The sequence below is a fragment of the Cajanus cajan genome, chromosome 6 (genome assembly GCF_000230855.2).
Source record: "Cajanus cajan strain Asha chromosome 6, NIPB_CcT2T_4, whole genome shotgun sequence".
In the NCBI taxonomy this organism is placed as follows: domain Eukaryota; kingdom Viridiplantae; phylum Streptophyta; class Magnoliopsida; order Fabales; family Fabaceae; genus Cajanus; species Cajanus cajan.
In genome coordinates, this window is record NC_138522.1 from 58540788 (window position 1) to 58556950 (window position 16163).

The 16163-nt window shown below is 29.2% G+C and overlaps 2 protein-coding genes across 4 annotated transcripts; both read left to right on the forward strand.

The window, feature by feature from the left end:
- Positions 1–1280: 1280 nt before the first annotated feature.
- Positions 1281–3913, forward strand: LOC109796689 (uncharacterized). 3 transcript variants are annotated; one of them, XM_020356438.3, is made up of 6 exons: positions 1290–1599; positions 2434–2512; positions 2597–2659; positions 3210–3254; positions 3342–3398; positions 3488–3913. In XM_020356438.3, exons 1-6 carry the CDS (start codon positions 1355–1357, stop codon positions 3578–3580), a joined length of 582 nt encoding a protein of 193 aa, XP_020212027.2. In that variant the 5' UTR covers positions 1290–1354; the 3' UTR covers positions 3581–3913. The 3 variants fall into 3 exon arrangements, 2 of the variants coding, with proteins under 2 accessions (XP_082915232.1, XP_020212027.2); XR_014427559.1 differs by having other exon boundaries at positions 1375–1514; positions 2597–3254; positions 3488–3535; XM_083059106.1 differs by lacking the exons at positions 3342–3398; positions 3488–3913 and having other exon boundaries at positions 1281–1599; positions 3119–3259.
- Positions 3914–12557: 8644 nt separating this feature from the next.
- LOC109796629 (epoxide hydrolase 1) lies at positions 12558–14769 on the forward strand. The gene is made up of 3 exons (XM_020356344.3): positions 12558–13118; positions 13932–14167; positions 14301–14769. The coding sequence occupies exons 1-3, from the start codon at positions 12654–12656 to the stop codon at positions 14545–14547; spliced, it is 948 nt and encodes a 315-aa protein (XP_020211933.1). The 5' UTR covers positions 12558–12653; the 3' UTR covers positions 14548–14769.
- The last annotated feature ends 1394 nt before the right edge of the window (positions 14770–16163 follow it).

Below are 16163 nucleotides of genomic sequence, written 5' to 3' on the forward strand. Positions count from 1 at the left end.
GATACTAATATAAAAAATAAATAAAAAAATTTCATCCCACATGTGTATTTTTATTTATTTTTTTGCCTTTATGATATTATCTTTATTTTATCCTTTCTATTTTTTAAGCTTAAGGAGTATGCAATTTTTTCTTTTCAAGTTTCAATTTCATAAGGTTATCACATGGGAATCATCTTTTTCATTTTTTTAAACTTTCATATTCACTTTTTAAAATTTTTTATTATAGTATATTATATTGTTCTTCAACTAATTTGCTTCATGTATTCCACAAATCCATGCACTAATTTTTAAAAGACATAATTATTTTACATGAATGATCAAACTAATTTGATTACTAAATATATGGATAAACTAATATGATGTTATTTCATGTATATCAATAATATCAAATTTAAAACTCAAATATGTGATTGTATTATATGTTAATGCATCATATATTCAAAAGGAAAACTTTTTTACATCTGACAGTCATACTCAACTCAACTCGAGCATAATTACACTCAACTCAAGCATAATTGTTTTAAGTAGATGATACATATGATTTAAACAAAAAAAATCAATATCACAATAAAAAAGATTTATGTTACTCTTATCTATATTAAGTGAAATAAATAAATTAATATTATGATATAAGTATCATCTTTTATTTATATTTTTTTATGACGATATATAACAATACACACAATTATCTTTATTTTAAAAAAAATAATGATAGTCAATTTTATTTTTTCTTTACTATGAAAACATTTTTTATTAAAAAAAATTAAATAATTATACATTAATATAAATGATTTATATTATTAATTATTCTTATAAAAGTAATGTACAACATAAGTTGTATATAAATGCAATTTTTTATTAAGATAATATTTTTAAAATAAATATTTATATAAATCCAAATAATAAAAAATATATGCTAATATAACATTATTCTAATATCTCAATATTCATAATTATATATATATATATATATATATATATATATATATTACATACATATTTACTAATACATAATCATACAAATTAATTAATTTTTTTTAAACTTTATTAATCATAAACCTAAGACACATGGGAAACATATATAAATAAATAAAAATGGGGAAAAAACCTATGCTCGAGATCTTGTTATAAATTTTTTTTATAAAAAAAAAGAGCTTTTATTCACGACAAAATACTTTTCTTTATATATATATATATATATATATATTATTTTAATAATAAAACTTGTTATTGAGAAACAAAATTTAACTAAATGAAATAGTATTGACAACCAGAAATAAATTAAAAGAATCGGTGTGTGTTGGGCTCGGGTCAATCTAAAGGCAAACCCTCGCTTGCAAGTCGCAAGTTTGTGATGGCGGCCTCTTCGTCCTCTCTCTCTTCCTCCGACGACTCTTCTCCTCACCGCCGCAGGCGTCATCACCGCCATCGCCGAGACCGTGACAAGGATAAAGACTCTCTCAAGATCCGAAAGAAGACCAAATCCCAATCCCAATCCCGCGGAAAACGACGCCGTAAGCATCACCGCCATTCTTCCCATTCCGATTCCGATTCTGATTCCGATTCATACTCTTCCTCCTCCATCTCAGATCTCTCCAGGTTCCATATAACCCTTGCATAACTGATGACAGACGCATTTCTTTTAATTATATTATTTTGTATTATTATTATCATGTATGTGCTATGCTTCAAAGGCAAATTCAATACGATTTATGGACCTTGCAATTTTCGTAGCTTTGTGTTCTCACATCCTTTAGGATCCGTGAATCTTAGTTTATCATAAAAATACAATTAATAATTTCCGACCATTGTAAGGGAGACAGCGTATATAAAAATACTAGTTTATTAGAATTTTTTCGCTGTCTTAGGGCCTAGTGGATGTTTATTACAGCAGAATTGATGTTTATGGAATTGGGGAATGGGATGGATGTTCATGTTCCAACATTTTGATCTCTCATGCAATCCGTTTTGTTCCATTTCATCTTGTCATTTTTTTTGTGCGTGGTGTTTGGTAATGATGGGAATTGTGAAATGGAATCATACTGATGAAAATTTATCGGAAAATGGATTTTGAAAACGCTTGCCATTGACCGAGCTTATTCTCACTCTCCTTTGCGTGTATCCTTCCTTCCCCCTTTACCACATTTCGCATATTGAGTTTCTTCTTTACATATCTGATTGTTATATTATTCATTCATTTGTTGTCCCGTATTTACTATGGATTTTGAAAGATGATTTCTCCAAAATGTTTAATGTTTTATAAATTGTGTGCCTTATACAAGACACCAAATCATTTTGCATTAGTTACTTTACTTTCAGTGTAGCTGCTTGTTTGTACTATATGTTATTGATTTTAAAAATTTGCATGTTAATAACTTAATGAGTGGATTAATTTTACTTTATCATAATATTTTGTTCACTATATCACTTCAGAAGTGAAACCTCTTCCGATAGTGAGCATGAAACATCTCATCGTTCAAAGAGGCACAAAAGGAGCGACAGACCAAAGAAGGTGATTTGTTGGTAATACACTTTTTCTTAATTTATAATCTTGTCCATTTACCTCACATCCCCCCTTTACCCATTTACCCTCCAGAATAAGGAAAAGGAACGAAGTAAAAGCCACCGCCATAAGCGACAGAAGCATAAAGTAAAAGAGGTAGGTCACTTTTTCATACCTTGTTTATTGTCTTCTATTGGCTTGTTCAAAATCATTTGGTATTCTTCATATTTAAAGTTTCTAACTTGAGTGGCCTTGTAATGTCTACTATGCACGAGGGCTTGTTTCGTCTAAATCATCACCGTCCTTGTAAACTTGAATCAGCATATTTAATAATAATTACCGGAAGTTTTGCTACATGGATTCTTATTTAAATCCATGATTTACTTTAGACACACCCATATAGTTTTGTATTATTCTATCTTCTTCTGTAGCTTGAAAACATTGGTTTGAAATCATTGGTTCTGAATGAACTAATAATGCATTAGTATATAACAGCAAATTATTTATCTTGCTGCAAACTTGCAGACTTTTCCATATACAAAGTTTTTACATTCCAGTCTGAGATGCTTATGATACTTTCTGCCTATTTTATGTATTGGCTCTTTGAAATTGGAGCTGGGATCTGTGACATGTTTGGGCGCTTCATTGACTTGCTTGGATGTTGTTTCTTGGTGGGGTTTGTCCTGGCAATGGGAGCTTTATATAGAAGCAGCATGATGAGAGGAGTAGCAGCCCTGTGCAGCTTTCCAAGGTTTTTATTGTAATCTAGCTCAACAATTCAATGCATTTACTTGCTTCCATGGTTTTTTTATTTTCCTAGCTTTTTGTACTTGAACAGTTTTTAGGGCGTGACAAAGATGATGGTGTCCGTCGAAGTGCTGTATCTGGCAAGAAGGTATGGATGTGTTATTTGATTGTACCTTTGTTTTGGTCCCTGTTATTGGCCGTAACCTCTCTTGATTTTTTTTATTTTTATTTTTTAAGATTCTTCTGAAACTTGAAAAGACAAAGGAAGATAAGGTGGCTGAAAGCAAGAGAAATGAACTGCTGAACTTTTTAAATGCTAGTTTTGATTAGCATTGAGAAGTTATGGAGTTGATAGGGGGTACCACAAAATCTGCATAGAACCAAATTTATTTACATGGCTGCATAAGTTATTTTTCCATTATAAGAACGAGGCAGCCTACCACTTCCCTTGGGGAGGGGAATATATTGATGTCGTGCTTACCTTTGAAAGACATTAAGATTAGTGGGTTTCTCTTTTGTGAGATTTGCTGAGTTTTTGTAGGATGAGAAGATTTTGACCCAGCAGATTCCATACATGGTATTTTGAGATTGGGGTAATCATTGTGTTATGAGCCAAGATTATTATTTTTTTTTAAATTTTTTTTTGTGTTGTTTATTTAGTCACATATGACTGAGTTGTTGTTCCCCTCTTTTACCTCGATATTTTTTCTGAAAATAGGTTTGGATCGAATTGCATCAACATAAGGATCTTAGGTTTTTAATTAATGGCATCCCCTGTTACCTTGGAATGGAGCAACGTGTTCTCTCGATATATGATTACTTATCCTAAAAACAGAAATAATTATATTCAGAAAGGTAGTTATAAATACTAATTAGTTTTTAAAGGAAGAGGGATATGGATTTAGTAGTTTCTTTTAGGAGGTGGAAAATTTTGAAAGTGATAGCGAGGAAAATAATCCTTTGCTATTTATGTGATTTTTTTTTGTTGTTTCAATGAATTGATGATTAAAACCTAAGGACTTTTGATATATATATATAAAAAAATTATCGTTGCAGGCTTCTGATCTTTGTTGGCCGGTAAAATTCAACATAGCAGAAAGAAACCAATTTTGTGGATGTTTAATTCGACGCTTGTTATCCACGTGTCCCTTATTGTGTATTTCATTTTTGTATTAGAAGAAAGTTTAGGTGAGTTAAAATAAATATGCAAGATTGGGCAGTAGTTTTAAATATCCACTAGGGGTTCACTACTGTCTGGGCAGAAGACAACTTATGTCTTCTAGTCAGTTACGATAAAAGGAGGGGTGAGGGGTTAATATAGGCTTAATTATGAGTGCAAAGTTACAATGAAAGAATAAAGGTGACATTTTCATGGACTTTGCCAACAAAGACATCCATCATGAACCAGCTAATATACTTCATTTCAAATAACACTATTTATCACATTTATCGATTTCTATCTATTTATTCAAGGTGGAGAGAGGGGACTTAGAGGAGTCATAATATCCTCCATTTTTTTTAAATGTATCAAAATTATTTTAAAAATATTTTGTTAGCCTCCTAAAATTTATATAAAAAGAATATTTTAAGTTGATAAATGAAAATTATCATATAGTTTATACTTAAGAAAAGAAAAAAGATAAATATATCTAAAATTAATATATAATGTGATAAAAAATAGATAAAAAATTATAAAAATAATAATCAATTGTTTATATGGTTATAAACGTTAAAAATAAAGTTAGCCCTCTCAAGCCAAAATTTTGGCTGTCTTGTATCTATTTTTGTTTTCTTTATCACTGTTCTTTCTGCCTACACTCGATCAAAACATGGAGCTTATAAAACAAAACTTATAAAAATGTATTATGGGATGTAAAGCAAAAGTCATTGTTGCTAAGAAAAAGAGAAAAAAAAATGCATCGTGGGTTTCATCGAAGTGTTTAAAGGAGGTTATAAAATATATAAGGAGTATTGTAGAAGGATGCTTCCTAGTTCTAACTACTCGAAGTTAAAAACCAATCACCAAAAAAAAAAAAATGCACTTTGACCCATTCTACTTCCTAGTTCACACAATCAATATATATTCGAGATTGTGAAAAGATAATTAGTGCTTATCAGGCACGTTAGCCCTAAATATGATGCTCTCGTATCTATAAATAATATAAATGGGAGAAGTTTAGGAATAACTCTTTTTCTTTCGAAACTCTCAAGTTCTTTTTCTCTCAAATTTTTATCTAACAAAATCAAATATAAATGTAATTATATAATTTTTTTTAATAAAAATAAAATAATACAAAGAATGATTAATTTATCCAAAGACCCGCATAAAATCAATACCAATAATTACTATATTTTGCGCATATTATACCAAATACAATATTTTTATATTAATTTTATATAATTACATCATCTTTTAAAATGATATAAAATATAAAAATCAATTATTTTATTATATAAACATTAATTTATTATTGATAAAAAAATCTATAGTAATACAAAGAGAATAACTCCTTTCCTCCAAAATTCTTGTCAATAATTCTTTTTCCACCAAAACTTTCCTCTAATACTTTTCTCTTAAATATTATATATATAAATATTATTATAAAATAAATTGTTACTGAAAATAATTATAAGTAAACAAATATATTAAAATAAATAGAAAAAACTGGATAAAATAATTTGATAATCATTATTAGATTTTCGTAAATTCTAATCATTATATAATAATAGAAGTTGGATAAAATTATTTAAACAGTAACTCATCATTGTTAGATTTTTGCAAAATCCAATCGTTATATATTATAAAAATTATTTCTATAAAATAAACAAAAAAATTGGATATATATATATATATATAATATGTAATTAAAAGAAAATTATTTTTTAAAAATGTTTCAACTAAATTAAAAAATAAATAAATAAATTCATTGTAGTACTATAGATTTTATGTAATTAACAATCAAAATTAATGTTCAATTAGATTTCTATTTTAATATGATCATTAATATAATTATAATATGATTGTCTCTATTATCTTTTATTCATATAAATAAGAATAAGTATTCTTCTATATTCAGATTACAACAGTACTAACACAATATTGAATGTTACTTCTTAATGAGATTAATTTGTGTTTATGAAATAAAATTAACTTTAAAATTCTAATACAATTTTCTTAGGAGAGAAATTATAATATTATTTTAATCATAATTTTTTAAACATATATATAATATAAATGTCTCTACATACATAACATCTATTATGATATAATATATATATATATATAATATTATATAAGTTATCAAAATGATATATGCATTACACAAGGGCTTATCTAGTTTATTTAAATATATATCTCTAGACTTTGAATATTAGTTTTATAGTATAGCACTATAGCTTATTGTTTTCTTTGCATTATATATACTTGCAGAAATTGAGAACTGACAGCAGCGTGGAGGGGAGTGGAAGTGAAAGTTCCGGTGAAGTTCATAACGATATATACAGTATTTGTTTCTTATGGATGAAGGAGTATATAGAGAGTGGTGCTTTCAAGAAAGATGTTCATATTTAGAGGAAATGGTTGTGCAAAGGGTGGCTCACTTCAACAATTAAGAAGCAGCATAAGATGTCACCAATCACATTTATGATTTTGTAAACAAGTTCTGATCTATCTTACCAACTTTCTTAATTTCGTTGCCATAACTGTCTTTGTTTATAAATTGCATTTGTAGACTTTTAAGTCACGTGATACAGCTTTTTGAAGTGATTTTGAGCATTTCTTTATTACAAATAACTTTTTATTTTTATTAGAGATATTCTTAAAAATATTTCTAATTTATGTCCATACAAACTCTTAATTACATGCAATTGTGCCATTATGAAAAACATAAATTTTAGGTTAAAACTCTATTTTGGTCTTTTATAATCTTTTTTTGTTTCAATTTAGTCCCTCATTAATTTTTTGTCTCAATTTGGTCCCAAATTAATTAATTGGTTTTAATTTAGTCCTAAATTAATTAATTGGTTTCAATGTGGGACTTTCCGTCCAAATTGCTTTAACGGTGTTAACTTTTGGCCACGTGGATGCCACGTAGATGCATACGTGGCATCCACGTGGATGAGAATTTTTTTGAAAACACCTGGACCCAGAACGGCCCGTTCTGAAACCGGAACGGGCCGTTCTGGTTGCAAAATTAAAACACCAGCAGTGAAGCAGAACGGGCCGTTCTGAAATCAGAACGGGCCGTTCTGGTTTCAGAACGGCCCGTTCCAGAACTATGAATAAAATATTCTTTACTTAATTGTGTTTTTGATATTATAATTATGCAATTTTGATCTCAAAGGTTTTAATTGAGTAATTTCAGTCCTTAAAAGATTATAATTGTGTAATTTTAGTCTCACAATTTTTAATTAAACAATTTTAATCTCTCAAATATCATAATTGTGGAATTTTAGTCTTTCTCATTAAAAATTTAATAATTTTAAAATTTTAATATATATATATATATAATGTTTTAAAACTATATAATTGTTTGTTTATTTAAATTAACGTATTTTTTTTAACGTATCAAATAATATATATTTACTATTACTAAATAAATAAAATTTATATATTATTAGTATTTTAATATTACTGATAAATTAATATCAATAATATTTTTACCCTTTTTATAAATAAACTAATAATTTGATAAATATAACTTAATATATATTAATATACTTTTACAAAAATATAAATATATAAGATCAGATATATATTTCTAATTAATATACTTATATTTTTGTAAAAGTATATTAATATATAACAAGTTATATTTATCAAATTATTAGTTTATCTATAAATATATTAATAATATTATTGATATAATATCGAAAATTATAATATACGTTAATTTGAATAGATAAATAATTATTTAATTTTAAAACATTATATATATATATATTAAAATTATTAATTTTTAATGGGAGAAACAAAAATCATACTATTATGATATTTGAGGGACTAAAATTGTTCAATTAAAAATTGAAGGACCAAAATCGCGCAATTGCAATTCTTTAAGGACTAAAATTATGCAATTAAAATCTTGGAGATCACAAAACTGCACAATTGTAATACTTGAGGGATAAAAAATGCAATTAAACCAATATTCTTAATTAATTTTATTAAAAAATATAATAATTAATAAGATAAAAGGAATATCACTTTATAATTTTTTGCAACTTATTTAAGATTAAAGGAATAAAATGATAAAAATTAATAAGATAAACATAATAAAATAAAATATAAAAAAATATTAATATATTTATTTTATTGGATATAATAACATAATTAAAATATAATTAATAATATATATTTTATAAAATTATTAATATTTTATATATAAAAAAATAAAATAAAACCGGAACGGCCCGTTCTGAAACTGGAACGGGCCGTTCTGGTGCATTTTGGGTGTGTTAATTTTGCACTTGGAGCGGGTCGTTCCGGATGCAAAATTAACATACCAAAAGTGCACCCAGAACGGCCTGTTCCGGTTTCAGAACGGGCCATTCTGGGTCCAGGTATTTTCAAAAAAATTCTCATCCACGTGGATGCCACGTATGCATCTACGTGGCGTCCACGTGGCCAAAAGTTAACACCGTTAAAGCAATTTGGACGGAAAGTCCCACATTGAAACCAATTAATTAATTTAGGACTAAATTGAAACCAATTAATTAATTTGGAACCAAATTGAGACAAAAAATTAACGAGGGACTAAATTGAAACAAAAAAATATTATAAAGAACCAAAATAGGGTTTTAACCTAAATTTTATTTCTTTTGAATTTTTCCCAACGTAGACCCTCATCCTTAATTGTTCTCCTGAAGTCAAAGCATTCTGTTCATGTGTTTTTTTCTTCTTGAGTGACCGGTTCCAATTCAATATACAAGGTTTTTGAGTAAAATCATTGGGAAGCACTTATAAGAAAGGAATAGAAAAGAAAAATAAAATAAGTTTGTATACATAAGTTAAAATTTACTTATAGATTAACTAATTTATGAAAGTTTTTTTTAATATATTTTTAAATTTGTTTATACGTTAATTTTAACTTATAGAATAATTTAATTTAATTAAACTTAATTTTTGTTAGGACTTGCTACAATAATTTTATTTTTGAGGTTATTATATCCAAGGACAGAGCCAAGGGGGGACCTACGGGTGCCACGGCCCCCCCCAACAATTTTAATTTTTTTTTATATACATATATATTACTATATGGCACCCCCTATTTTTAATATAAACTCATATGTATAATTAAATGAATAACCCAAATTTATTTTTTTATTCAACTTTTGGACTTCTGGTACGGCCTGCTATGTGGTATCACTTTAGAATTTATTCTCGGCCCCCAGTATTGAAATCCTGGCTCCGTCCCTGATTATATCTCATATCATTTCTATTATTTTTCAAAATAAAAAGTGATATAGGTTATAATGACCTCTAAATAAATAAAAAATATTATAATCTATAATGACCTCTATAAAAAAAAATATGGATCATTGTGACTTATAACGACACTTTAAAAAAATAAATTAAATTAAATTAAAATTTGAATCACTGTAAACCATAACAATAAAGAATAAGTTATTTTGTATCATTACAGTAGATAACAACTCAACTTAAATGCTATCAAATATAACATATTCTTTCTTCATTTAAAAAAGAATTATTAGGTATCACTTAAATCACATCTAGCTTCAAAATAGTCTACTTTACCTAATAAATTTGTAAAACAGCATTACAAGGTAAAAAGACAACTTTCTTTAATAAAACACGAATCATTCTATAATAAAGTGTGATCTTTCTTTGAAAAGGATGCTAATTGCTAGGACAGGCACCAAGCCATAATTTTGTCCATCGTTGATTTAAAACTATATATATTTTAAATGCATTCGGTAATGAACAGGCTTAAATGCTATTTTTTTAATACGTTGGAAATTTTATTAAAATTTATTAATTAAACATGAAATATTTTCTTTAATTAAAATAATTTACATTGTTTTTTTTATTACATTTAAATTATCTTTATCTTTAAATTATTATAATTATATTGATGAACATGTAAATCAATCGATAGAGTTATTTCAATTTAACTAGTGATATCTAATTTGAGTACTCAATATGTAATTATATTAATTACTTAAAAAAAGAATTTTGTCATTCATAATAGTTCTTACCATACTAGAGCAATATTATCTTTGATGATGAAAGATACTTATAATTTTGATAAAAGATTATTTTAATTATATTTAAATTAAAAAATTATGTTTTGAAGGTTTAGTCTATTTTAGAGTATTATTTATAGTTTTATTGAAATTTTTATATTTTAATTTTACATTTTTCTTTAATCTAAATGTAATTAATGGAGTATAAATATTGAGTGACGCTAATGACATTTATCTATGTCTCTTAATTAAATTATTTACGATTTGAATCCTAATTTTAAGTAAAAAATAAACTGTTTTTTTTTTTATAAAGAAAAACAAACTATATTGAAAAGAGTATATTCACGTTCTGTAAGATCACTAATAAAGATTAGTTATTAGTTATTAATTTATGTGATAAGTATTTTATATACCAATATTATGTAAAAAAAAGGGGTAAGGAAGTTTTAAGACATTGAGAAAGTATACATTTAAATAAATTTATACGTTCCTAAAATTGGAAATACTACCAATATCACAATTCAGTTTCTTTTAAGAATTCAATAGAAAATTCTCAACATATTTTAGGATTAAATAATGTATTAAACCTTAATAGTGTGTTTGGATGAAGAATTTTACAAATTTAAGGAATTTTAAATTTTTGGTATTTGAATTACTTTAATTTCAATTTCTATCATTCTTAAAATATTTTGTTTGGATGAGTCAATTCAAATTTCTTAAATTTTAAATTATTAGGTTGAATATGATAATTTGATTCCATCATAGTAAAATTGATTTTAAAAATATATTTATATGTTGAGATTTTTAAATTAAGTTTTATAAAAATAAATATTAATCCATTTTTAAATATTTAATAATTTTAAAAATTAATATAAGATAATATTTAATAATTTTAAAAATATTTTTGAATATCTAATAATTAAAAGAATGAAGAGATAAGATAAAATATATAGGTGAAATAAGAAAAACAAATATGAGAAATTTCAAATTCTCCCATTTTTGAGAGAATTTAAAATTATATTATTTTAAGGAATTTCACAAATGCTTGGATTTCAAATTCTTTGTAAATTCCTCGTCCAAACAAAGCATTTCACTTCAAGAAATTTGAAATTCTTCAAATAAATGAATTACCTCATATAAATTCCTCATCCAAACACACAATAAAGATACTTATCAAATGATACTTGTAATTTGATTATTTAATACTTGTAATAGTTAAAGTAAGGCTTAATTTAATGAGTTATGCAGTGATTACACTTTTCACAGTATTTCATAAGAAATTTCATATTTAATATCTATTATGTGTGAAAACTCTTTAGATTATTATTAGCCACAATATCATAAATGAATACTCTTTGACAAGTCTAAAAATTCAACAAATCCTTAAAACTTTAATATTTGAAAATCTAAAGAAAATTATTAGCTTAGTAATTAAATGTTGTTTTGGAAGGTAAAAATTGCGAATTTTAATCTTATCTTAAAAATTTTACCACTGAATCCGTAAATTAATTAATACAAAATTATTTTATATTTAAGTATTGTAGACACAACTATTCTCATAATAGTATCCGAAAACTTAAAAACTACGCGATTAAAATAATAAATTATTAACATATATTTAAAATCTAAGTTAATAGGAAATAATTAAATTTAGAAATGTATTTAATATTTTAAGATCTTATTTAGTATGACAAATCCATTTTTATTATTTTTTTTATAAGATCATTTGTAATTGTTAATTGATTAATTAATTATTTTCTAAAATATTTGAATTAGTTAATAATTTTATAGATAACCAATACTAAATATTTAAAAATGATCATCTTATTAAAATTAGAAAAGATAAATAAACATACACATATTTTTATCTTTTAAATATGAATTAAATAAATAAAAAATAATAAAATAAATGAGATGCTAAAGATAATTTGAAAAGAATAATTAAAATTATTGAGAAATAGAATATATTAAATTAAATTTTAAACGGTGTAATTTAGGTAAAAAAAAAATTATAATAATCCGATAGCGATAGGTGTTTTAAAGGTGAGGATTAAATGAGTTGTTTGGGGATAACAGCGGTGGTATTAAATTTGTGGAGTGAATAGTTAAATAGTTAAATAGTTTAAATGCGAGTGATTCAGCTCTGAATGCTGCACTCATTCACCCTTTTGGTCAAATCCATCCATCAATAAGCCAAAACATGGAAGGCATAGTGCACAGAAGCGTGCAAGTGAATGGCATCAAAATGCATGTGGCGGAGAAAGGCGAGGGTCCCGTCGTCTTGTTCCTCCACGGCTTCCCGGAGCTCTGGTACTCATGGCGCCACCAGATTCTGGCTCTCAGCTCCCTCGGCTACCGCGCCGTCGCTCCCGATCTCCGCGGCTACGGGGACACGGAGGCTCCCACATCGGCCAGCAGCTACACGGTGTTTCACTTGGTGGGTGACATCGTTGCACTCATCGACACGCTCGGCGTCGATCAAGTGTTCCTGGTGGCCCATGACTGGGGTGCCATCGTAGGTTGGTACCTCTGCTTGTTTCGGCCCGACAGAATTAAGGCCTATGTTTGCCTCAGCGTCCCTTTCATGCCCAGAAACCCAAAAATGAGGCCCGTTGATGCCATGCGGGCCCTATATGGGGATGACTACTACATCTGCAGATTCCAGGTTCTTGTCCTTCCCCTGCCTTTACTACCTTTTATTATGCTTCCTCTCTTCAACCTCATTAATTACAAAACTGGAAACTACCAAAATTACTTCCATGCTTCCAATTTCTGTTTCATCTAAAGCTTTGCACTTTGAAGTAATTATGGTCAACATGTCCGAGATCTCACCTTTTGCCGAATTGGTATATTTAACTGTAATAGTGCACTCAATAACTATCCACATCTTACATCTTACACGTTAGTTTTGTAAGATTGAGTTTGAGTTGATTCAATTTCTTAAAATGATATTGGAGTTTATGGTGGTGATTATTGTTAACCTTATCAAGTCACTTCTATCAAACCTTTTATAAAACCACTTGAATAGAAACTTCACATTCCAGATTTGGCATGAGTGAGATGTGTTGGATAATTGAGTGTGACTTTGGATTAAATTATGTGTGCAAAATTATATTTAATACGAAAATGTTTATGCAATTTTAATTCTTGTTTTAGCTTGAACTTCATGCAAAATTGTAGTTTTAGCTTCAAGTTCAACATCCCGTTCGTATTTGTTTTCCAAACCTGATGCTGCGACATCCTGTTGTTCCAAACCTGATGTCATATTTAAGTCAGATAGTAGACAAGAAAAAGAAAAGGTATGAAGTGTTGGTCAGGTATGTATTGTAGAAGGATGCATGTAACATAAATTGGAAATTGGTGTTAATTTCACCGATCCTATTCCCTGGTTCACGCCATAATCCAAGTAGTAAGTGATAATTAAGTTGATCATAGTTGTGATGACAGATATGTTTGTTGAACCTAAATCGTGTGACAGGAACCAGGCCATGCAGAAGCTGGGTTTGCCCAGAGAGGCTTTGAAAATGTAATTAAGAACATGCTTACAAGTCGGAGACCTGGGCCACCGATCTTGAGAGCAGGAGGAATAGGTTCCCAACCCAATTCAACGCCCCTGCCCTCTTGGCTCTCACAAGAGGACGTTACATATTATGCTTCTAAATTTGAAAAGTCAGGCTTCACTGGGGGCCTCAACTACTATAGAAATCTCAACCTGTAAGTTCCTATATATGGAATGCCCTAATTTGAAACTGAAAGATATAGAAATTTAGTCTTCACTTAAAAACCTATACATTTTACTGGTTTGTAGCTTATTCTACTATTGACATTGTACATATTATATTTACAGAAATTGGGAACTCGCAGCACCATGGACTGGAGCGCAAGTCAAAGTTCCGGTGAAGTTCATTACAGGTGATTTGGATGTAGTATACACTTCACTAGGGACGAAGGACTATATAGAGAGCGGTGCATTTAAGAAAGATGTGCCAAATTTGGAAGAAGTGGTTGTGCAAGAAGGGGTTGCTCACTTTAACAATCAAGAAGCTGCAGAGGATGTCAGCAATCACATTTATGATTTTATCAAGAAATTCTGATACTGTCAGCATAGTTAATTGTTTCGCTGCTTCGCCTGAGTTTAGTTAAATAATATGGTTAGCATTTATTGATGCAACTTGCGATGCTTTGAAGTTGCATTAATTGCTGGCCTGTTGTTTTAAGTTTTACATGAACTACCATGAACATGTTTGTGACATTGTAGAAACGTATTTTCGATAGATTGTTTGCAGTTTGTTGTTAGTGAAAGGTTGTTTTGTTTATGTTGCATGAATAATTAGTGATGTAGAAACTACGATGGGATTAAGTTGACAAAGTAGTCGTAATGACAATCAGTTTTTTTTTTTTTTTTCTCACAAGGAAGAATTACTTAGACGGTAGAGTCTACTACTTAAACTTTCACCACTATGCCTAGGCCTATTCTACTGATAGATTCTTAAAACATTTTGTTATGAAACTTAAATTAGGAGTTTTATTTTTGTTTTAATAATATTAATGGTGTGAATTATGAGAGGCATTTAAAATATGTAAACGTTATTTTTTTGTCAGCTACAAATAAGTGTAATTTCATTTGCAACATGAATGAGAATATAGAGAGTTTGTTTTGCTCCCAAATTTATGCCCTTTTTCATTAACAAATTGGCATCAGAGCTTGTGTGCGTGAGGTGAGAGTGAGTCGACCTGAGCCGACCTGAGCCGACCTGGTGTACCCAGCCCGAGAGAAGAGAAAAATTCTTGTGAGGTGTGTGAGTGGAGCGTATACACTCAAGAGAGATGGCAGGTTTAACTAATGGCATTCCATTACCCAAATTGACTAAAGATGTCAATTACGATAACTGGAAGCTGCAGATGAAGGCCCTTCTCGGCTCCCAAGACAACTGGGATGTGGTTGAGAATGGGTACGAGGAACCGGTGACCACTGAGGGGTATACAAATGCCCAGATGAATGCATTGAAGGTTGCTCGGGAAAAGGACAAGGCAGCATTGTATTTGCTGTACCGAGCTGTTGACGAGTCGGGTTTTGAGAAGATTGCTAATGCTAAATCTTCAAAAGAGGCATGGGACATACTCGAGAAAGCAAAAAAGGGAGATGAACGCGTGAAGCAAGTTCGGCTTCAAACCCTTAGGGGCGAACTGGAAAACATGAGGATGAAGGAGTCAGAAGGTGTATCCGAGTTCATTACTCGGGTGGAGACTATGGCGAACAAACTAAACAGGAATGGAGAGAATCTTCCCTCAAGCCGAGTTGTGGAGAAGATCTTAAGGTCATTGACAGATGACTTTGAGAATATAGTGTGTGCAATTGAAGAGTCCAAGGATCTGTCAACGCTCACTGTCGAAGAGCTTACTGGGTCCCTGGAGGCGTATGAGCAGAGGAAAAAGAATAAGAAGGAGAAGGGGGAATCCCTTGAACAAGCTCTCCAGGCAAAGGCGACAATAAAGGAGGAGAAGGTGCTCTATGCTCAGAATAATAGAGGACGAGGAAGAGGTAGAGGCCTAGGTGGTCGAGGAAGAGGAGGACGAGGTAATGAGTATGTCGGCCAACAGAACTGGCGTGGCCGATGTCAAACTCAGGGTGGCCGAGGTCAAGCGCGGGGAGGCCGAGGTCAGACCTGGGGTGGCCGATCAAACACAAATAACATTATTGAATGTTATA